This window comes from Antechinus flavipes, chromosome 2 (genome assembly GCF_016432865.1).
Source record: "Antechinus flavipes isolate AdamAnt ecotype Samford, QLD, Australia chromosome 2, AdamAnt_v2, whole genome shotgun sequence".
NCBI lineage: Eukaryota > Metazoa > Chordata > Mammalia > Dasyuromorphia > Dasyuridae > Antechinus > Antechinus flavipes.
In genome coordinates this window covers 131,080,834-131,105,443 of record NC_067399.1, presented here as the reverse complement: position 1 = coordinate 131,105,443, position 24,610 = coordinate 131,080,834, and the positions used below count along the sequence as shown (strand labels likewise).

General features: G+C 40.6%; 1 protein-coding gene across 2 annotated transcripts in view; it reads right to left on the bottom strand.

The window, feature by feature from the left end:
• ERLIN2 (ER lipid raft associated 2) overlaps positions 1 to 24,610 on the bottom strand; it is a 42,340-nt gene that overhangs the window by 13,723 nt on the left and 4,007 nt on the right. Inside the window, exons 3-8 of one of the 2 annotated variants that reach the window (XM_051975507.1) lie at positions 14,057 to 17,811; positions 10,422 to 10,543; positions 8,352 to 8,433; positions 7,068 to 7,114; positions 4,919 to 4,980; positions 4,637 to 4,762 (exon numbers count right to left, since the gene is read on the bottom strand). In XM_051975507.1, the coding sequence (XP_051831467.1) occupies positions 4,637 to 4,762; positions 4,919 to 4,980; positions 7,068 to 7,114; positions 8,352 to 8,433; positions 10,422 to 10,543; positions 14,057 to 14,437 (820 nt within the window). In that variant the 5' untranslated portion in view covers positions 14,438 to 17,811. The remainder of the gene's footprint in view (positions 1 to 4,636; positions 4,763 to 4,918; positions 4,981 to 7,067; positions 7,115 to 8,351; positions 8,434 to 10,421; positions 10,544 to 14,056; positions 17,812 to 24,610) is intronic. The other variant, XM_051975508.1, reaches the window with a different exon arrangement.

Here is a 24,610-nt window from a genome sequence, read left to right as displayed (position 1 = left end):
TACGTCTAAAGAAGCAACAAAATAAGAGAGAAAGGGCTGATTTATAGGCTTACTGCTTTCTTTTTTTGGGGGTAGTGGGGTGGTGAGAGTAAGCAATGAGGGTTAAGTGACTTGCTTAGGGTCACAAAGCTGTCAAGTGTCTGAGGTCAAATTGAAACTCAGGTCCTCCTGACTCTTAGCTGCTCCAGGCTTTTTGCTTTTTGAGATGTAAATTTTCATCTCAAAAATCTGAAAATTAGCTCTTTCTCAAGCTGGCATAAGTTAGCTCCAGCTTACTCTTGTCTTTAACCATACCTTCTTCTTAGCACCAAAAATCTGACCTGGGGCTTCATCTCAGTCATGATTCTAGAGCACAAAATTTGAGGTTACAATACTAAAGGAATGGCTTATAACACATAATAAAGAGAAAGTAGTGAACAAAATAATTTAAAATATGGAAATGTATTTTCCATGACATTAGGTATAACTGATATTCTATTATTTGCCTTCTCAATGAGTGGGAGAGGGGCCAAGAGGGAGGGAGAAAATTTGGAACTCAAAATTTGAAAAAAGTTAATGTTAAAAATGAGAGAAGTGGTGATTATGAAAAGCCAGCACAATTTCAAAAAGAATAATTCAAGCCAGACTTTCCTTTTCTGGTAAGAAAAACACTGCAGACACTGTAACAGAATTTCAAAGTATCTAACAGAATCTTTCATGATATCCTTGTGTACAAGAGGGGGATATGTTGACCTGAAGTTTAACCAAGTTAGTTGTACTTAGAACTGGTTGAATGACCATAGTCAAAGAGTCATGATTAATGGATAAACTGTTAACCCACAGTGGGATCTTTCATTGAATAAAACAGGAGTCTGTTCTTGACCCCATGCTGTTCAATGTTTTATCATATGGTGTGCTAATGAAATCTGCTAATATTTATGGGTGGAGATAGTTAGCACACTGGGGATCCCCAAAGATCTTACCAAGCTAAAATGATAGGCTAAATTTAATTGGATGACATTGAATAGGGTTATAGGTAAAATTCTATGTTTGATTTAAAGATAACCAAATGCACAAATGCAGGGGGCATGTGGCTGGACAAGATTTCTTGTGAAAAATACTTAGAAGGCGTAGTGGGCTGAAAATGCTACATAAAAAATATGAGAAATAGTAGCCAACCCCTCTCCTTGCATTTCTCTGTGCCCCTCCTCTCTTCCCCCAGGAGAATGCCAGCTGCATAAACTGAACTTAAGAGTTCAGAATGAATGGGATGAAGGTCCTTATGCTACCTGCCCTGGATAGGGCACTACTGAAGTACTGGATTTAGTTCTAGGCATCTGGAATCTGTCTAGAAACTCATCAAGTGGTGAAGAGATCTGAAATCACTGACAGGAAGACTTTCTGGAGGAATTTAGCTTAAAGGACAGGATACTTGTGAGTCCAGGATGACCATCAATTGAAGAACTGAAGGAATGTCTCTTGGAAAAGGGATCTGACTTGCTTAGCTTAGTCCTATAGAAGGCAGAGTCAAGAGGAAAGGGTGGGAGCTACAAAGAGGTATGTTTAGGTCAATAAAAGGAAGAAGTTCCTAAAATTAAAGTTGTTCAAAAGGATGAACTGTCTCAGGAGTCAATCAATTTCCTGTTATTAGGGGGTTGAAGTAAGCCAGACGACCCTTCTTAGGAGTTATGGGGGGAAATCCTATTCAGTGATTGACTAGCGCAGTGGTGTTAAACTCAAACAGAGATGGATTCCTGAGACTATATATTGGCTTAGGAAGCCATAAATTAACATTATCTATATTGTTTTGTATTTTCAATTGTATTAGTTTTCAAGGATGTAAAAAGCATTTGAAATTGTAGAAAAGCAAAGCAATGGAAGGAAAAGACAAGGTGAAAACCAGAGAAGGGATATACAGTGAAATGGGAAAGACAAGAAATCTTATCCAGAGAAGAATGAAAGAGAAAGCAACTAAACTAAATTGTTCTCTTATAATTTTATTAAGTATTTTCATCTGATATGAGCCCCAGAGTTGCAGGAAAGTTTGACTAGACCGCTGAACTAGACAATCTCTGTAGTCCCTTTAAATCAGAGGATCTTAATCATTTTTGTGCCCTAGACTCCTTTGTCTGATGAAGCCAGAGTTTCATAATAATATTTGTTGCCTATATTTATAATTCAAGGAAATGCTAGATTTTAGTGAGTGGTCAGTGGAAAACAAATGTAATTATTGCCCACCTCCCCATTCATGTTTGTAAATCCCCTGAAATCAATCTATAGCCCCTTAAAGGGATCATAAATCTCAAATTAAGAACCTCTATTTTAAATTTTAAGATTCTATGGAATATTTCAAATACCCATTCAATACCATCCAATATTATGTCTGTATACATATGTCGTGTGTGTGTGTGTGTGTGTGTGTGTGTATCAAAATCTGCCCTGGTTGCTGAGCTCTAAGCATTATAATTACATATTCATGATACATAGTATCATAAGACTGCCTAAGCTTTATGAAATATTTTTAAGATAATGTTTATTCCCATCAAAGAATAACACACCTTTCTTAATGGTGCACTGAATACTATATAGTAGCAGGTGCAGAGGACAGTTCATCTGTTCCCTTATACATGGGTCTTCACTAAAGTTCTCCTCCAAACCATCACCCTTGGGCAGGGTGTTTGGGCTCTCAAAGATTATGCCAGGGACCTTTGTGTCCTGGCAGACTGAACCACAATCAAAAATCTTTGAAGTGAGCCCCATTCAAAGTTACACTGGGAAGAACCTTCTTCACCAGACGCTAGCTGCTCAGTGACAAAGAGAATGCTGATAAATGATAAAAACAAACGGAGTCAAAGAAGAGAAGATGACTACAGAGCTTCCTTCTTTTGTGGAATTAGTGGGGCTACATCAATTGGAGAATGGCTGGGTAAATTATGGTATATGAATGTTATGGAATATTATTGTTCTGTAAGAAATGACCAGCAGGATGAATACAGAGAGGACTGGCGAGACTTACATGAACTGATGCTAAGTGAAATGAGCAGAACCAGGAGATCATTATACACTTCGACAACGATATTGTATGAGGACATATTTTGATGGAAGGGGATTTCTTTGACAAAGAGACCTGAGTTTCAATTGATAAATGACGGACAAAAGCAGCTACACCCAAAGAAAGAACACTGGGAAACGAATGTGAACTATCTGCATTTTTGTTTTTCTTCCCGGGTTATTTTTACCTTCTGAATCCAATTCTCCCTATGCAACAAGAGAACTGTTCGGTTCTGCAAACATATATTGTATCTAGGATATACTGCACCACATCCAACATATAAAGGACTGCTTGCCATCTAGGGGAGGGGGTGGAGGGAGGGAGGGAAAAAAAATTGGAACAGAAACGAGTGTCAATATAAAGTAATTATTAAATAAAAATTAAAAAAAAAAAAACAAAGGAATTAGTGGGGCTAACTAGGCGTATGGAAATAATACTGGACTCAGGTCATATTCTAGTTGGCTTTCCGAAGTTTTTTCTCGGTAAATAACTGTAAATAATAGTTATTTAGTTTTATAAGATATGGCTCCCTGAAACACAAGGGGGATGGGTGTGGGAGTGGGGAAGGAGATTTATGGGAAAATGTAGACTATATAAAAACAAAAGACAGTAACAAAGATGGGAGGGAAAGTTTTAAGTCACCAGATAATAACCATTTTCGGGGCACAGAAATCCATGAAAAAGGGTGTGGGGAAGCTAGGCTCTGTCTTCAGCAATGAAATCAAGAACCCTTTAAGTATCAACAAAAAGGGATTGAGAGGAAGTTTATTATAGCAAGAAGTAAAAACAACACACTAACCTAAGAACTGATCATTCAAGCTTGGAAAATGATGGAGCCGTTGCTTCTCCTTTAGTTCTGCTTCATTAAAGCCTGTAAGATGATCTGGCAATGCTCTTGCAATCTTGGTTCTAAATGACTCTGGTGGTGAGGCTTCCACCACTGATGAGGAGGTTTCATCACTTCCCTCGAGGGCACCACTATTTTGCACCAGTGGCCTGTTTGCAGGCTGTGCAACACCCTTGTGAGTTATTTTACCAGCATCAACCTTAAATGTGATCTACAGAAACTTATCAGCAGGAAGAAAAGAAGATAAACAGGAACCTCCCAAAAAGCTAGGCCTTGGTTCAAGTATTTCTTCCCAGTGCAGTTGAAGTCAAGGCATATTCCCTGAAGCCAGCTAAAAAGGACAAGTTTTTTTCTGATTTAAAAAAAAAAAATCTCTTCAAAGTGAATGGGGGGAAAACCTCTAGCTCCCAACTTTCCACATTTATTAAGTTTGGGCAGGACACTCTTAGGTGTTGGTGAGGCATTGAACCTAGAGATGATACAGTTCCTGGCCTCATAGAGTTTATAAGCTAGGAAGAGAAGGAACAGATTGCCATTCTGTTGTTTTCTTCTACCCTGGACAGAGACAGGAAATCTCATTCCCATCCTTATTTCTAGGATGTTTTTACTACCCCATACTCTTTATTTTGTCCCAAATAGAACCCAGGATCTGCATATACTCCCTAGCCCAGGGAATAGATAACCAAAGCTCTGAATCAGGATGCCAGAAATAGAAATCAGATAATAAAAAGAGGGAATATTTTCAAGGAGACTCTTACCAAAGAGTTCAATGTAGACCTCTTGGAGAGTGTGTACACTGCAGAACTGGTTCAGCTCATGATGAATCTTGTTGAAAATGAGGGCCTTGTCGTAGTCGGCAGTGTAGTTCTTCACTATGTCATACACTGAAGAAGCAAAGGAAAGATGTCCGAGTTGGAAAGCGCAGGGTCACAGGAGACATATTCCTAGAGAGCAGGGGAAGCTCCAGAGAACCAGAACAATCCCACCCTCAGGAGAATCAGCTAGGTTTTCGGGAGAGCATGAATACCGAGAGAACTCACCAGCATTTGGTATTAGGAAGTTCACCACCTCAATCCTGTCGAAGTAAATCATCACACCACCACTGTTGGAAGGAGAAAGGACACAGTATCACACAGAGACTAGAGGATCTAGGAAAACGTCCTGGGATGCGGTAGAAGTGAGGTGACTTGGCAGTGGAGGAGCCAAACAAACACATCAGAGGGAACAAGATAGAAGCAATTTCTGAACTGCATGTACTAAAAATAGCTTGTCATCTCTGGGCACCCAAACAAACTATTTCTCCAAGTTTATGATAAAAAATACCTTAACATTGAAAAAGTATGCGTTAACATTGCCTAATAACAGTTCCCACAACTAGCGCTCATGTCTGCAGGTGCTTTAAAATTTGCAAAGTATTTTCTCTTTAGCCTTCCTAGGAAGTGGGTGGTACATTTACAACTATATTTGACAGATCAGGAAAGTGAAGCTCAGGAGAAGTGTATCATCAAACTTAGGATAACATAGCAATATGGGTTAGAGACAGGATTTGATCCTTAGGCTTTTGACTCCAAATACAGTGCCCTTCTCCTTATTTGATGCTGCCTCAGCTTGGTGGAGAAACCTTAGAGAGTAGTGGGAAAAAGGTGATCTGATGGCAAAAGAAAAGAACCAGAGGGCATCCATTCCTGGGTTAGCGGCATTTTTTTTTTTTTTTTTTTTGGTGAGGCAATTGGGGTTAAGTTACTTGTTCAGGGTCACATAGCTAGTCAATGTTAAGTGTCTGAGGCTGGACCACCTGACTTCAGGGCAAGTACTCAATCCACTGCATCATCTAGCTGCCCCCAAACAGCACTCTCTCCCCCCCCCCCAAAAAAAAAAAAAAACAAAACAAAAAAACAACCAGCATCCATAAAGAAGAGAACCCCAGATGTTAAAGTGCAACTTGGAAGGGACTCTCACAGCACCAACTTCTGCCCCAGACTCGGGCTGTGGCATGTCTGGCATTTTAAAAAAGGTTCAGAAAAAGGCTTGTCACTGAACATAGTGGAAGAAGGCATGAGTGAGGCTGGGAACAGGAGGGAAGCTGTATCATTCTAAATACTAAATCTGAGTAAAGGCAAAGGATGAATTTGTAGAGGTTAGTTCAGTATCAATAGCTAGTTCTCTTTCCTGTGCTCCTCTCACCTATCAAAAATGGATGTCCTGCAGGCACCTCACAATGACCATGTTTCAACCAGACTGCCTCCTATTTTTTGTCAAGGGCACCTTCTATTTATCTAACTTTGGGACCTGTTCCTAATCCTTTACTCTTCACTCTTCCTTGTTCTATCTCACATCCAATGAGAAGAAAATCTTGTTTCAATCTCTACAATATCTCAGCTGGATTCCTGAACAGGCCCCCTCATTGGTCTCCTCTACATGGTGGCCAAAGTAATACTCCTTAAACACTGATCTGAATGTGTGATTCCTCTACTCAATAAGCTACAAGGGCTCCCTATTGCCTCAAAGATTAAAAAAAAAAAAAAAAAAAAAAAAAAACACACACTCTTATTTGGCTTTTATAGGGCCTTCTAAGTTGGCTCCAGCCCACCTTTCTAACATTGCTGTACCAAGCTCTGAAGTCTGGACAGAATGGCCTTTCCAGCTGTTTCTTCCTTATGACACTGTCTCCCATCACTGTACCCTCTTACCTCTGCCTCTTAGAAAACTCAGACCAAATGCCACCTCTACATAAAGCATTTCCTGATGCTCCCTAGCCATTAGTTTCTTGATGACCAGGATGGCCTGGTTATCTTCCTTTATACCCCTGATGTCCAGCACAAGACCTGGCATGTAGCATGGGCTTATTTAATAAATAGTTATTGAATGATTGATATACAATGTAAAAGTACTTTAAAATTTGAAAGAGCTGTATAACTTCGAGCTATTAGGATTATGCTTCTGTAGCCCTGCAAACAGGGTTGGTCACACAACCAACATTTTGAAAAGGATTTGTTGACTCATCCATTGTTTATTGCAACAAGGAAACTAAGCAAGGTAAGCAAGCGGGGCAAAGTGCAGGGAGATAAGAGGAGAAAAAGAATCACGAGGAATTAAAAAAACAAAAACAAAACTTAAAACAAAGCACCACCACTAAAAACCTGTTCTTTCACTTCTTGGGGCCCCAGGGTTTCACTCTTGGCCCCTCACCTCGTTCCACAAGGCACATTCTTCACTTCATCTGTCTGGAGTGTAGTCTGCAAAGAGAGAAAACAGAAAAGGTTTTAAAAGGGGGAAGTCAAGAACATTCATTTCTTTTTTGTCACCTCCAATGTCTCATGCTGGGATAATTCTCTGTATCTGTAAATTATCAGTGAGACTAGCAAGCCCTCCCCTACATGACCAGACATTTTCTGGGTAGATGATATAAAGGATCTTTGACCTCACAGGAAAAAAGGCACCCAGTGAATGAGCTATTACAACTATACTGGGCGCGGCCACAGGCAGTCCTGGTGGGAAACCCAGAGGAAGCTGGTTAGGGAGTTTCCCCCACCTCAGTAGCATCTGTAGTAAGGAAGGCACTAGAACCCCACCATTCTTGTGGCATTTTCATTCTCCTTACCTGAAGAACATTAAGCAGGGAGTCAAGAGACCTAGGTCGGAGTCCCAACTCTGCTGCTAATTCAGTGTGACTTTGGACAAGATGCTTCCTCCCTCTAGGTCTCAGTTCCCCAGTTCCCCATTCTGTAAAACGAGGAGTTTTGACTAATTGTGAAGGTCTTTTGTAGCTCAAACATTCTGTCTCTCTGGGATACATTCATGGAATGGGGAGTATTCTTTCTCAAGGGAAGACCATTTTGATATAGTCCAGCTTCATCATATCAATAGTGAGCAACCAAGTTCAACTTTCAGATGCGCTTCCCTGAACTCCTTGACCCCTTCCCCCTCTCATCTAACCTTATCTAGAGATACCATTTTGTATCACATTTACTGCACTCCTATGAGAGAAAACACACAGGGGGTGCCTGGGAAAGCTGGTATAGTTACTTGTAGCTCCAGGAGCCTCAAGGCTTGTCAGCACAGGAGCACCTTTCCAAGGCTTAATACTAATTAGGCAATACCCATCTCAGATTTTGCTCCACTGAGGTCTGCCCATAGGTAAAAAACAAGTCCCCTTTCTACTGTCATTTCACATTTTTTTTTTTTTTTGGTATTTACATTACTGTGAAACAAGAACTCTCATCTTGGGAAATGCCAGGAGATAGAGGCCACGGAGATGTTTTTAAACTGACAGGACAGGAAGAACAAATGGGCCATGGCAAGTAGCCCCAAGTATTAACTGTTAACACTAAAGAAGACTCCAAGTGACTGTTTATGGATTCTTGAATTTCCTGGCTATTAAATTTAGTCCTTTGACTTAGTTTCCAAAGAGCTATTTTCCCCACCCAATGCAGTTAACCAAATGTAAGCATCACAATACAGAAGCCAAAATACCTGCACAGACTTATACGATGTGATGAAAGGAAGCATAAGATGGAAACCAGGGCCACTGGTGGAGGTCAACAGAGCACCACCTCTGCAGGAAAAAAAGAGAGAGACAGCCTGAGTCAAAGCCAAAAGCTCCCCAAAGGAGCCTGAGAACTTGGAACAACCATGGATACTACATGTACAAACTTTCTCCAAAGTGCTATAAGCTTTCTTGGCAACTCTGCTTCTTCTGGTCTTTCTCTTCTCCTATCCTTTCAACTCAATCTTTTAGTATTAGGCAGCACTGATATTCTTAATGATTGGCCTCAAACTGAACAGTGAACTACAACTGTATTAGGAATGAAGTGGACACATCCTATCTGGGATGAGGCAAATGCCTCAGTTGAGATGAGAGTAGAAGCTGGCTTTGTTTTGCCACAAGTGGAACTAAGTGGCTCGCTGGGGTGTGGCAATCCATTAAGGAGGCTGAAGGCAGGAATCCAGGTAACACTTAATGATGTTGGGGAGGAGGGATGTGGCCAGTCAAAAAAAAAAACCCTCTAGAAAAACAAAAACAAAAAACATTTTCTATGTGGTTTTGTATTATCGTTGGGTTATTTCTTGAATAACAGATTTACTCTCTCCATTTTGTGGTACCTAAATGGATATTGAAAATTAGTTTCCTTCCCTTAATTTAATAGTGAAGGGAAATGGAACAGGAATAAGCTAGGGAAAGGGAAGCCAGTCTAAACACTCAAAATCAGGTGTGGACTATTCATAAGGATGCTGCTAAGCACTGCTCAATTGACTGACGGCTCAGTTCACAAAAGGAAAGCAACAGAGCGTTCAGTGACTTGACCATGTTTAAAATCTGAAATCAAAGATTTACTCCAAGGATCTGTGATTTTGTTAGCCTAAAAGCTCCCTCTTTTGATCCAAGTTGCACTCTTTTCATGCCTTTAATATAGGGATTCTTTACCTGGAATTTGTGAACTTTAAAAAATTTGTTTTTTACTGACTATATTTTAATATAATTGGTTTCACAAGTATCTTATTTTGTGTACGTAAAAATATGATTCTGAGAAGGGATTTGTAGGATTTACTAGAAAGCGGACTATGTCACCAAAAAATGTCATTTGGAAACAAACTTCCTGGTGATAAGCCTCTGGGAAAACAGTGAGGTTGGTGTACAAGACAAAAGACATAGCCCATCCCCAGACTATACCCAAAGCTCCTCCAATTAGGTAGGATTTTCCAGAATCCTGCAGTCAGTGGTGTAATCTCTGAGAATTCAAAGTTACCTTCCCATGATGATGAGGTAGACTCAAAGACTAAATTTTCTGCCTGACAGTGCTAAACGTATACTAAAATATAAAAGATGGCTTATTTATTCCAACAGGAATCTCCCCCAAAAATCTCTGCTGGGTAAAGAGAAACTAATTTTTAAGAAGGGCCCAAAGTCATTGATGTTTTGATTAGGTGAGGAGGAAATGCTATCCTTTCCTGCTGCCATCAAAGGCAGGTGCCTAAGTTAACTTCTTCAAGGGCAACCAGGAAGCCTTTTAGGCCAAGTGAATGAAAAACTGACTTGCAGGGCCATTCTTAAATCTAGTGTTCTTTTTCATTTTGCCTTGAAAGAAAAGGTCTAGGTTCAAATTCCAGCCTTGTGACAGGGAGAAAGTTCTCTGATCCTTAGCTCCCTCATCTGCAAAATGGAAATGCTATTCCTTGAGCTAACCACTTCACAAGGCTATCATAAAATTTCTTTGTTTGACAGTGAGCTATTATGATGACTTTTATTGTTACTGATGCTCAGTAGTATCACCTGAATATGGCTATATACAGTGTCCCCGTTTTAGTGCAGGCTTAAGCTTATTAAAGCTTCAAATTGCACTGAGAGTTCAGGGATATCTTGTACATAAAAACAGATCTACCATTAGTTGTTGTTATAGAGTAACAACCTAGAAGAATGCTCCCATCCCCCAAGCAAATGAAATCAACAGAACCAGAACCGAACATTAGCTGCAAGAAAGCAAAGAATCATCAGGAAATCTCAGAGAGCAGGAAGCTCTTTGCAGCTCTGCCCCTTCTTCTTACCTGTAGTACACCCCAATGTGCCCTTCTTCAATCTTGTGCACAGCTGAAAAGAGGGCTGCACAGAAGAAACTGGTCGCCACAGCCACCACTGCCCCTACTTGCGCCATTAGGAAGCTTTTACCCTAGAGAAGGGGTACAGGGAACACGTGATAGTTAGGACCCAAGAGAAAAGTTACAACCGTATTTCACCAACATGCATACCTTGCATCATGCTTGACTTCCTATTCAGGTTTGATCCTGCCCTAACATTAGTGGAACATAAAACTAATTTGCAACTACCTTTACCTGAATTACTTTTTGGGGAGGGCAATAAATTCTAGGTAGATAATATCAAGGAAATATTAATCATCAAAAATAAGGAGAAACATTAAGTATTAGAATTTGATAAATATAATGTACTTGGGGGGAGCAGTTTTGCATTAATACAGACAAATACCTCTTGGGCAAATTCAAGAAGGCAAGGGCTTACTCGATATTTATTTTTCATCTGAATTTGTTTTTTAGAATCACCAGTGCAAATGTATATTCTTTGTACATGAGAAATCAAATGATCCCAGGACTGAAGTTTTCATTCTTGTCAAAATAGTCAGACCCCTGAGTTATTTGACTTGAGCCTTCAGCCTCAGTGACTGTATATGGTAGGATCCAAACTGTTACTTTATTTATAATATGCTATCCTTATTACAAAAACCTATCCAATGACTTTATGTATATTATATAGCTTCCAATTCTGTTGCTCTTTACCCCAAGTCTTGTCTTAAATGACCCAAAGAATATAATTTAAAGGATCAACAGAAGGAAAACTCTTGAACATTTATATCTTCTAAAAAGGCTAGAAATTGTATTCCACAGACCTCTAAAGTAAGGCTGATTTCAGAGAAAGCTATAATCCAAGAGAAATTGGGATAGAGTTCATATTTGCGCTCCTTTTATGAGTCCTGAAGACACTAGGATCTTTGAAATTAGAGAGGATTTTAGTCATCTCTTCTACCACAAGTCATCAGTCAGCCTCTATTTGAAGGCTTGTAGTGACTGGGAATGATCTCCTTATAATTGTTAGGAAGCTGTTTCTTGTACTGAGCTGAAACCTGCTGCCCCCAGCTTCTGCCCATGGTTCCCAGTTTTGCTCTCTGGGGCAACAAAATAAGTATAATCCCAATTCTTATTGACAGTCCTTCAAATACTAGAAAACAATGATCAAGTCCTCTCTAAATTTCTCTTCTGCCTAAACACCCTCAGGCTTTCATCTAATTGATCTTCCTATGGCACAATTTGAAGTGACATATTTGTCAAGGGGAACAGGCCAGCTGCAAGTGCTGACTGACCAAATTATACAGGATGTCAAATGAACAGGAGACTGTGGCTATGTAATTCCAGCCAGAGCCACCCAATGCTAATTGCAGGCTATTTCAAAGAAAACTGTTATTTACTCTTTTCACATGTGAGAGTGATAGACAGTTTAGGCACAGCAGGGTTCCAGGGCAGGATTTTCTAGAGAGTGCCTCCTCCTCTCTCCTTTCCCCCATTATTCATTTGGCCCTTAATAGGGAAGGGCCCTGTCACTTGGGAAAATGACTGAAACCACAGCACTGCTTTATGCATGCTATGTGAATAACACTTTATAGCTGATCATTCCCCAAGGATATCTGTTCAGACAGGAAAGAAGGGCTTGCAAGTCTAGAGTCTGGCCATGAACATCCATCTAAGCTTAGAAATCAGAAAGTTTCAGGGTAGTTATTACTGCATTTATTTTATGGCAATGATCTTTAAATAATAAGGGACAACTCTAATCCCTATGGGTCTTTAACACCCAAGGAGATTTATCACAAAGACCATTTTTCACTTCAGGGTGCTATTTAAACAAAATTAAGTTCTTTGTGAGAGGAAATACCTACTACTGCTATGGCAGCCACCACTTAGATTTTCCAGGATGGTCTAATTTTCCAACCAGAAAAGTATTTTGACAGAGGTCCTGAAGAAGAAATATCCTTTGTCCAACCATGTGTAATGATTTTTAATTTGGAAAATATGGTTGCTGTAGCAATACTGTCAAGTGCTGAAGGAAGCCTGGCAATATTAGTCAGTAGCTGGTTTGCTCGGTGTCTTGGGCCCATATCTGCAAATTGTACCTTCTTATTTGCACATCAGGAGGTGGGCATGAGAAGGCTAAAGAAATAGGTAGCTGGTATCTTTAAGAACATTAATTTAAACTTGCAAAAAATCCAAGATTGAGATTTTTGAACATTACCTACTTGCCACCTAACTCAATCAAAAGCTGGCACAACAGAGAGGTCATTGTCCTATGGATTAAGGTGGGGCTTGATCAAGTTCCACTCCAGAAACCAAGAGGAAGCTTGCTGAGGTGGAGAGCATTCTAGATTTTGGAGCCAGAAAATCCAGATTTGAATGCTGGTTCTTCTACTTAATATTAGATAGTATTTAAATGTGCTTTAATGTTGCAAAGCACTTTCCACTAGTTAGCATTATCATAGTGCTTTCAGGTCAGCAAATAACTTCATTTTTATTTAGTTTATTGTTGTTTAGTCATTTTTTTTTTCAGTTATGTCTGGTTCTTTGTGACCCCATTTGAGGTTTTCTTGGCAAAGATACAAAAGTGATTTGCCATATCCTTCTCATTTTACTGGTGAGGAAACTGAGGCAAATAGGGTTGTGACTTGCCCAGGGTCACACAGCTAAGATGCGTCTGAGGCCAAATTTGAACTCAGTATTGTATGGACTGTACAACTGCCCTCCAGCTAGCATTAATATAGCACTTTTTACAGTAATTAGCATGAATATAGCGCTAATATAGTTTGCAAAGAACTTTGCACTAGCTGCCTTAATACAGTGCTTTGAAGTTTGCAAAGAACTTTACACTAGCTAACATTAATACAGTGTTTTAAGGTTTGCAGAGAACTTTACACCAGCCAGCATTAATATAGTGCTTTGAGGTTTGCAAAACATTTTACAACTCATTTTATCCTTACAACAGCCCCACCGTACAGCCAAGACGCGGAGAAGCGTCCCGGCCACAGCGTTAGCGTCCAGCGAGTCCACCGTTCCACCTGATTTGCTCCCTGAGCGATCCCTTACAAGTCACTTCACCTCTCTGGCCTCCAGCTTCATCATCTCTAAGATGGGGCGAGGAGGAAGCGGACTTTTTACGGTCCAGAGTACGAGGTTGCGAGAAATCCCTTTATTATCGCCCTTACAACAAAAGCTGCCCGGGACTCTGGGAATGACAGCCAGGACTCCGCCGGGCCTTCGGCATCACGGCCGGGCGGAGGGTGGACCAGTGTCGGGGGGCTGAAGGCACCCTGGAGCACCGAGTGTCGAGAGACAGAGGCGGGAGGGGGGCCCCAGAACACGGAGGGTCAGGCATGGAAAGGGATCGTCGAGTCTACCCTCCCATGCTCTCCATTTACAGTCGAGGAAACTGAGGCCCGGAGGCTTGCGGGAGAAGCCCGAGGAGTCGGGAGGGGGCGGTGGGCTCGTAGATCCCCGCCTCAGAGGATGGGAACCCGAGTGTGGGGTAGAGGTCAGGAGACGCCCCCGGAGAGAAGAAGCAAGAGGGGAGAGAGTTGGGGGAGCGGGACGGGGCACCGACTAAAGACGTCGCTCCTGGCGCTCAGTACCTGTCCGAACTCCCTCCCCGGGGAGCCGCTGCCACTCCGCTCAGCACAGCACGTTTCCTCCTTCCGGGTCCGTCGCCGGCGTGAGACGTCATCAGGAGGCGCGCGCGGGGGGGGGGCAGAATTCCTGTGTTTCCCTCTCTCCCTAAACCTTCCTTCCCAGCCCCGCCCCCACCGGGCCTCTGCGGCCGGCAGCACTCGCCGGCCCTGATCGGCCACGAGGGGGCGCCCGTCCATCGGTCCCAACTTCCCAGGAGGGGAGGAGCGAGGGTTGAGGAGGGAGAGGGAAGGACTCGGAAAGCTTGGAGAATGAATGGATGGAATCTTATTGAGGTAAGTGGGCAGAAAAAAAAAAAGCAAAACAAAAAAACAATCCATACACATCCTGGAAAGTTGTGAAGATGGGAAAAAGGAGGAGGAGGATGCCAGTCTTGCCTTCCTGCCCTAGCCCACGATGCAGGGATCAATCTCCCCATTTCACAGACAGGAAAACTGAGGTCCTGTCTGTCTCTAAGATAGAAATTCTTCCACCTTTTCCGTTGGAGAGAAACGGAGGCCCTTAGAAAGGAAGCAGACCAGGCACGGAAAGCGTTATGTCAGTCGGATTGGAGAGGCAGCCTGAATCCAGATTGAGAGCTAGGAGGGACCGTTAGAGACCCTTCCATGTAACCGACCCATTTTATAGCTAAGGAAACTGAGACTCAAAGAAATTAAGGGCCTTGCCCAGGGATACAGGCCAAGCTCCATAAATATTCGAACAACCCACAAAGACAGTTGCCGAGCTAGGATTGAAACCCATTCTTTCTGACTTCAAATCCAGTGGTTGCAGGATGGGAAGATGTTATCATAAATCATTATCTCTTCAGGTTTCCTCTTTAAGATTGCTTTAGGGTCCTTCCAGTGGCACGAATTCTGGGGATTCAGAATGCAAAATGGCAAAAGCGATGGATTAGTTTGTGGTTCATTTTGCAAAGGATTCTTCACTTTTCAGCGTTAGGGTCCTTTGACTAATAGACCCTGCCCAGTGGTTTGCAAGTCTCATGTGGGGTAAATAACTTCTCCTTTTTTTTTTTTTTTTTAAGGTGGGGAGATTGAGGCCCAGAAAGTGAAATAATTTACAAAAAGCCATACTGATTGTCAGTCTCAGAGGTAAACCTGAACTCAGATCTCCATTTAGACTGTGGGCAAACTTACCAATAGAAACGCGGAAGAAATGAATGGCAAGACTATTAGTGGGGTTTTGCCTTCCCGGAATCTTGCCCCCTCCCATATTGTAGCTATAGAGGCCAGTAAAGATGAAAGCCAAAGAAATCCAGTCCATTGGTTTTCCATTTACAGAGATTTATCACTAGGCATTTCTGCCATGTGCATGCTCTTCAACCTTCCTGTAGATGAATAACTAGGTTGCTTCGGCAGAGGGTCATGTAGAGAGAGACATCGGTATCTAGTAAGAACAAACTTAATTCTGAGGACGAACACACAAATGGAAGGCAGCTCAGAATCCACCTATTCTGACAAATTCTTAAATAAGCGTGCCCTCTATAACAATTATAGTTGATATGTATATATTGTTTTAGGGTTTATAAATCATCTCATCTGATTCTCACATCAACCTATTATTATCAATAATATTAATAGCAATAATGACATTTTTTAACAATACTAATAATATTAGTAATATTCACATTGATAATACCATCATTTTATGATCAGAGTAATAGCTTAATAAGTGCTTGTTGACTTGACTTATTGACATGCAAGTGGAAATCAAGGATGAAGGAGGGTAAGTAAAAATAGCTACCCTTTATAGTGCTTACCATGTGTCAGGCATTGTGCTAAGGGCTTTATAAATATTATATCATCTGATCCTTGCAAGAACAACCCTGGAAGGTAGGTGTTATTATTATCCTTATAATGAGGAAATTGAGGCAAATAGAAGTTAAATGATTCCTGGCAAGTCCACTCCCATATAGGAGCCTCGGGGCTCACATATCTAGGATCAGAGATGGATTTCAAATGAAGGTCTTGCCTTACTTCTACTTCAGTGCATTTTCCATTCTATCATGCTATTCTCAACAAGTGGCCATCTATCCTCCCCTTGAAGATCCCTAATAATGGGCATTAGAGTTCTTGAATCATGGGGTAGCTCTAACCAGTAAGAAGGGGCTGGTCCTTATGTGAAGCTGAAATCTGCCTCCCTGCAACCATCTCCTGCCATTGGCTGTTTTTACTCCTGTTATCATCTCCACTTTCTTCTTGTTGGAAAATTGGACTCTACCTTCTGGGATCTCCCTTGGCCTTTGGCCAGCTTTGGCCTTGTTTTGTTCAATTCTAAATCTTTACGACATTTGAGTACTTCCATCACAAATATATTCCCTTCTCCTCTTTACACCCTTTCCTTTTCCAGATTCACTTTATGGATTGCAGTTCTCATTAGAACATAAGAACTTTGAGGGCAGAGAAAGTCTGGCTTGTTTTTATTTATGTCTCTGGTGCTCAGCATAGTTTCTGATACACATTAAACATTTAATAAATACTTTAGGTATAAATTATTTACCCATGTATCTATGTCTAGTATCTCCATGCATTTATCTATCTACTTATCTATCATCTATCTACTCATTATGACTTGTTCTTTCTTCCAGAGCCTTGAAAAACAAGTCCAATCTCTCTTCTAGATGGCAGCTGTACAAATATGTTTCTCCTAAATCTTCTCTAGACTCAGCATCCCCACTTACTTGAACAGATCCTCACAGAACTTCTCTGGTCCTTTCTTTATTCATCTCCCTTCATTTTGTTGTTCTTCAGCCTGTCAATATCCTTCCTACAATGTCTAATCCAGAATTCAATATGGTTCTCCAGGTGTGGTCTTATGGGGACATAATCCCATCACTATGTTCATTCTCAGTGGAGGCAAAGTGGCTGCATGTGGGTTTAATGTCTTTGGTTTTTGTAAATATTGTGTTATGTTCAGTTTACAGAACTGGAGAAGTGGAAATAAATGATATGCCTGTGGATACCCTGTAAGAGGATACCCAGAAGGATGAATGAGTAAGTCAGTCACAAGGGACATTCCCATTTATCCTGGTTGGAGATATTGGAGGCAGGTGATCAGGTAGAGGAGGTTGAGAAGGAACAGCAAGATAAGTAGGAGGAACCAGCAGTTCTACAAAAACCAAGAGAAGAAGGAACATTCAGAAAAAGGAGGGAGTCTCACAAAGCCCAGGAGCTGAAGAAAAAGTTAGGGAAGGATTTATTGTTATTGAGTTGTATCCAATTCTTCATGACCCCATATAGAGTTTTTTCTTGGCAAACATACTGAAGTGATTTGCCATTTTCTTTGCTATCTCATTTTACATATGAAGAAATCATATGCAAATTTTTTCCCCAGGTTCACACAAATAGGGTTTGAAGCCAGATTTGAACTCAGGAAAATAAGCCTTCTTGACTCCAAGTCCAGCACTCTGTCTATTTCACCATGTGATAGAAGCTGATAAAAGGTCATTGGCTTTAGAAATGAAAAGTTGTTGGTAACCTCGGAAGGAACAGTTTAATAGAAAACAGGTTCAGGATCATTTGTTTAGGAAGTTGAGATGGGTGGTTATAATATCCATTCTTATTCTGCTACAGAAACTCAGAGTGATTTCTAGATTTGAGCATGGTATAATAGAAAACGTTGAGTTCAGATTCTCACTTTGCTGCTTGCTCACTGCATGGCCTTATGCAGGTCACCATCTCTATGGGAGTCAGATTCCCATCTGTAAAAAGGGAGTATTAAATTGAATGATTTCTGAAATCTCTTCCAACTCAAAATCTATGATCATGAGCCTATAATCCTTAGAGTGAAAGTCACATCATAACAGGGTAAATCAGAGATGCCCACAATAGATTGTGGTTCAAAGCAACCATAATTCTTACTCATTCTTTATACAGTGCAATCTGGTGCTTGGGTTTGCAGAAATAAAGTTGTCAGAAACCTCAGAAACAGAAGACTTTTTATTTCATCCCCTGCTGGGGCTAGGTGGTTTCATTTCCATTTAATGGAAAGATGTGTAGTATGGTGTAATACAAGGAACCCTGGGCTGAAAGTCGGGAAAGTTGGGTTTGAGTGGAGGCTCTGACTTTAATTAGCTATGTGGCCTGAGGCAAACCACTCACCCTCCACCTCAGTTTCCTTGTCTGAAAAATGAAAGAGTTGTTCTAGATGCCTCTTTTGCTATGTTATTCTATCCTTGATAGAAAAAGTTTGGGGACCATGAACTCATCCTAATGGATTGGCTTACCAAGAAGGGAATCACTTACTCTGCAGAAGGACAGATTTAGGGAGGGGGCCCTGTTGTAAATCCCACTGAGGAGGGCTTTCATGCCACTTAAAAAAATCAGGCCCGAAACAGCCATAATGTTTGTCAGGCCACATTTTACTGTTCTTAAATAAGTGTGCAGGGTGTGGGAGATGAAATATGGCAGGTATTTGATTTAAAAAGCCGGCACAGATTTAATGTCCTGATAAAATGTATTAAATCTTTTAAGGTTTTAATGAATCTAGTATGTGTTTCATAAATCAAGGAACGCTGCGAAGCCGTCTCCCAGTTTAATAAGAGTAAACTAGGAAATTGCTCTGAGCAGAAGCAAAATACATTTATATCACATTGAAAAGTAATAGATTTTTAAGCAGTGGGGTCTTTCTGGGGCTTTCTGAGTCGTTTGCTTATTACACTACCCTGGCTCCTTCAAATATTAAACCACAGGCAAACACGTGCTTAACCGTAGAAAGATGTGAAGGTGCTCAAAGGTAAATATTATTTGTAAGAGTTGGGATAACAAAGCCTGTGCTTTGCAAAGTTTTCAACCAGAGCCAGACTATGTTTCTGCACAGAAACCTTCTGGACTCGATTTAACACAGCTGAAGGTGGAGGGGTTTATTTTTGTTTACTTTTTAAAAGGAAAAGATTATTATTGTTATTATTTATTAATTAACCTCTATTATCCCCCCTCTTCCCTAAATTCCCTTTTTCTGAAGTGCCCCCTCCACCCTTTCCTGCCCTTCCCAACTTCTCCTCCCCCCCAACTGCCTGATTGAAGTGGTGAGTGTATAAAAATCCTTTTCGACTTTTACTGGCTTCCTTTGGAATGGGCTCATTAAGGCAGCTTGCCTGTAGTCAGTCAGACTGGCCAGAAGGGGAGTCCGGGAGCCTTTCGTTGCTTTTAAGTCCAAGGAAAAAGGGGTTCCCTTTGGTCTTGCTCCTCTTCTCACAGTTTTTGCATACGTGTCCCAGTCGGCTCTCCCTGCCACCCAGCCTGGCCTCTGGTCAAGCTCCCTGGCCCTGAGTCGGGGCAGTGCCTCCAAGTTGGGTGAGGTGGCCCAGGGCAGCAGGACCTTTGCTCCCGGGCCTTTGTTCCCAGGTTCGACTGCCGTGGGCAACCGCAGCTTGTGGCACTGGGGAGGTGGCCTTGGGTCGTCAGATGGGGGCTGGGGGGCTCCCGCATTCTTGTGCACAAAAGCTGGCAGGGCTCGTGAGCTCTGCAGGGGAGGGAGCGGGGCCCATAAAGCTCACTGTGGAGAAGCCTGTCCAACCTCATTAGCTGTCACGGGCAACAATACTGATCTGGCAATAAAGGCGATTCCAAACCTGTTGGTCATTAATCACTCGCCTGACAGTTTCGAATGGCGCTGGAAAAACCTCATCCCTTTCCGCCACCCCCGCCCCCTTCCCCTGCCCAGGCGCTAACGTTTAGAGTTACCTCCATGTGTATCTGCGGTTTGTGTGTTGTTGTCCCCATTCCCCTCGGCTGCCCCTCCCCCGGGTGTCCGAGAGTGAGGGAGGCAGGGGGATGGGGTGGGGTGCCCAGCCTGGGAGGACCCTGCCGGTGGCCCAGAGTTTGGCAGGGAATAGAGGGACTCTGGAGGGGCAGGAGCCGAGAACTGGGCCTCGAGAGTGAGAGGTCTGGCCTCCTTGCCAGATCAGGAGCTTCTTAGGAGCCAGACTCCCGTCATTTCCCAGCTTTTCCCCCCCCAGTGACTAGCTTCCAGATGAACTGAATCACCTTCCGGGGCCCTCAGTTTCCTCAAATGAAGAACATTGTGAACTGGGAGATCTCAGAGGGCCTTTCCAACTTTACACCCTGTGATGTGACTAATTATTGAATTGAATAGCTAGATTAGCTAGAAAACTTGGAATGAGAACTTCTCGTCCCCTCCAGTCTCCAGGTATATTATTTGGATTCTGGTTAGCCTGAACATCCCACCCATTTTCCAGTTCTCAAGATTCCAGGGCTCAAGAAGGCTATGGTTAGGGTTACCTTAATCAGTATCCAAAGTATCGGAAAATACCTGGGTTTTATACTTGTTATCTTATGCAACTATAGGCAAGTGACAACCTTATCCTCTTTTGACCTCAAAGTCCTTATTTGTACATTAAGAAAATTGGATAACATGTTTTTTTTAAACTCCTTTCCAAGACTTTGACATTATGGCTGCCCCTTAAATTATCTTCAACTTCAACTCTTTTGGATTCCTTTGCTCAGGTCTAGCTCATGGCAAGCATAATGAAACAAGTAGAGTTTATTTTCAGTTTCCTACCTTTCCTTTCTATACCAATTCTTTATTCATTTTTTCCTTTTCTCCTTTGCATTTATAGATTATCCTTTCCTGTTTTCTGGAAAGAGAAACACCCTTATCAGAAATATTCAGGGGAAAGTTTTGAATACCAGTCACTCACCTGATAGTATGATTTTAAACTAAACTAAATTAAACTAAAAAATTCCATTTGCTAACTGCATAAATATGTATACATATGTATATACATATATTGGATTTAACATATATTTAACATGTATCGGACTACCTGCCATCTAGAGAAGGGGGTGGAGGGAAGGAGAGGAAAAGTTGGAACAGAAGATTTTGCAAGAGGCAATATTGAAAAATTACCCATGCATGTTTTGTAAAGAAAAAGCTATAAAAAAACCCCAAAAAACCCACCACCAACAACCAAAAAAACCCCACAAAAATAAATAAATAAAAATTACATCTGCGAAGGAAACTTTAAGTTTCATCCTCAATGGTAGAATTTCAGGACCTGTAAGCAGGTGGTGAGGTGATTTAGGGTGAATGAGAAGAATTCTTTTTTGGATGTCCATGAAATCATATTGTCAGGTCATAGGGAAGGTAAACCAGAGTATAACAAAAACAATAACAACTCATATTTCTATCACATTTTAGAATTTACAAAGGGCTCCCCTCACAATTGAGTATCATTATCCCGATTTTACAGATGGGAAAATAGAGGTTCAGAGAGGTTGTTACTTATTCAAGTTTGAGTCAGGGAAGATAATGGCTAAGGCCAATAGTAGTCATTCTTGTTTATATAACACACAGTTTTAATGCAACTACCTTCTAAAACAGGCACTATACCTATTTTTTGGTGAGTGCTATCCACAGCCTTAGCTGATCCTATCTTCAAACCCTTTTTTCCTTAAGGCCTCTTTGGGGAACTGTAATTAATCTTCTCTTCTCTATTATTATTGGTGATCATGACTATTGTGGTGCATACAAATACAAAGGACCACCAATGAGTTTAATTGCAGTGACTCTAATCTGTGACCCTGGCTAGTTGGTGTTAATCTCTCATCTTTATAGTTAAGTATATAGTTTAGATTATATATATATATATATATATATATATATATATATATATACACACACACACACACACACACACACATAATATATATATATATATACACACACACACACACACATATATGTATGTACATATATATGTACATACAGAGAGAGAGAAAGAGAGAGAGAGAGAGAGAGAGAGAGAGAGAGAGAGAGAGAGAGATCAGAGGAGGGAGATGATGGGCTCCTGAACAAATCACAGATGGAAAGGAGACGAGAATTCACATCCCTTCCATTTTCATGTAGTTACTTGATTCTTTTGGAGCCTAGATACCTCCTAGAAAGAAAGGGTCTACTTTTGCCTCATTTTGTAAGGGATGAAGGGAGGAAGGACAGGGGAAACTCAGCCAGGAATTTCTGAATCAGTCCTGCAGGTGGGATTCACATGGTGCCCCCTTTGCTCAGGCAGTTGTCCATATGGAGAGTGGATGGAATGCTCATGGGTTAGGAGGGAAGGAAATCTTAAGATAACCTTCCAGGAAGTACGCAGAAAAGAAAAAAAATCTGCTCTCCAGCCCATGAAAAAAATTGGCTTTGGCCTCATCTGCATTTACCAAGAGTCACTCTCTTTTCTCTAGCCTTGGTGAGGTTCTCATTCTTATATTCTTTTTTTTTTTTTTTTTTTTTTTTTCAGTTGTGTATGACCCTTTGTGACCTCATTTGAAATTTCCTTGGCAAGGACACTGGAGCAGTTTGCCATTTCCTTTTCCAGCTCATTTTACAGATGAAATAACTGAGGCAAATAGTTGTTAACTGATTTGCTCAGGGTCACACAGCTAGTGAATGTCTGAGACCAGATTTGAACTCAGAGAGATGAGGCATCCTGATTCCAAGTCAGTGCCCCAGTGCTCTCTACGATTAGATGAAACAAATATAAACGTCTTATTTTCACAATCACAAACTCCTTTGCATATCAAATTAAAAAAAAAAAAAGGCAGAACATACTTGAATGCCTTCTTGAATGGACAGTTTAAGTGGGGCAGTGGATAGAGCATTTAGAGTTAGAAAGAGCTGAGTTCAAATTTCACCTTTGAAACAACTGACCAACAAAATACTTGGATAATTTCCCTGCCCTCTTCCCTCTTCCCCCTTGGTCTGCTTCTGGATTCCTTTTTTTTAAATTTATTTTTTAATATTTTATTTTATTTTATAATAACTTATTATTGACAGAATCCATGCCCGAGTAATTTTTTTTTTTTACAACATTATCCCTTGCACTCGCTTCTGTTCCGATTTTTCCCCTCCCTCCCTCCACTCCCTCCCCTAGATGGCAAGCAGTCCTATATATGTTAAATATGTTGCAGTATATCTGGATTCCTTTAGACCTGGTATAGTTTTAATATCCTTTAACACAGTCTGTTGATTCTTAGAACCTCAGTGTTAGAAGGGACTTTTCTATCAAGGTTTACCTGTACTTGACAAGGAATCTCCTATATGTTATCTTCAGCCAGTGGTTGTCTAGTGTTTACTTGAAGACCTCTGGTGTTGGAGAGCTCATCATTTTATTCTATTTATGTAATACTTTCTTACATCAGGTCTAAATCTTTCCATTTGCAGTTTTTACTCATTGCTCCTAGTTTAGACTTCTAGAGACCAGCAGAACAAACCTCATCTTTCTTCTTCATATTTCCTCAAATATATACAGATGGCAAGAATTTTCTATTCTCCCCTTGCCTCCTTTCCTTCCCCAGAGTTTTCTCTTTTCCTGGTTAAATACTCCCAGCTCCATTGCTCCTCTTTTGGATCCATCTCAATTTGTTGATAACTTTGAAGACCTTGAATACTCTCCTGGATCATTGATTATAGAGTTAGAAGTGAGGCAATCTAGTCTCACCTCTTCATTTTGCAGATTGAGAAGCCTGAAGGTTCAGGGGTTTGTGCCCAAAGAGATAGGAAGTGGCAGAGTTGGAATTTGAACTCATATCATTTGATTTTAAGTGCATCACTTTCATTACTGCCTCTTACTATACCAACTATCTTTTCTCTCTATGTATTACAATAGTGTTTTGTAGCCAGTGCTCCAGAAAGCTGATTGTTAAATTTTTAGTGTGAACCGTTAAACCTTAGAAATTAGTAAATACTAAAAATCAGAGATTGATTTATTGTTTTGGTGATTGTCTAGACAAGAGAATGTTGGAGAAAACATTAATTTTCAGATTAAATTTAAAAGTTTGTTGTGTATACATTTTTCCCCAGAGAGCTACCAGTTAGTTTATTAACAAGTGTATAATAACTGTCCTAATGTTATTATCTTTCTGGCATTGTGCTAGACTGAGCATTTTGAATATGTATGAAACAACAGTGAGCAATATCCCAAATATCTAATTAAATAGTACATAATTTGGCACAAGCAATAAATACTATAGAGTTATAGCTTCAGCCTCCTGAAAGAAAACATAATATAGTGGAAAGACGTTAGGAAACCCAGATTAAAATGAAGAGGGATTTTTTTCTGTAGGTAAGGGAGGATACTAGGAAAATTGATAAACTAAAAAGGAGAAGAGTATCTAAAATCAAAAGCCAACTTTTTATGTAATAGAGAAATGCTAAAGGTCTTTCCAATAAGTACAGGGGTAAAAGTAAGGATATTCATTAGTACCAATATTATTTGATAGAGGAGTGGAATATATTAACTCATATAAATCATTAGTTTCCTATAAGAAAATATATTTTATATTGCACAATATAAAATATATTAAGTGAAATTTCCTTTCATTCAAAATAATTATAAAACACATATGGGAGTTCACTACCAAGACACAAAATAGGAATGGTTACAAAGCATTCTCTCTCTCTCTGTCTCTGTGTGTATCTCTCTCTCTCTTTATTATATATATGTACACATAAATAATAGCCTTTTATTTTCAAAATACATG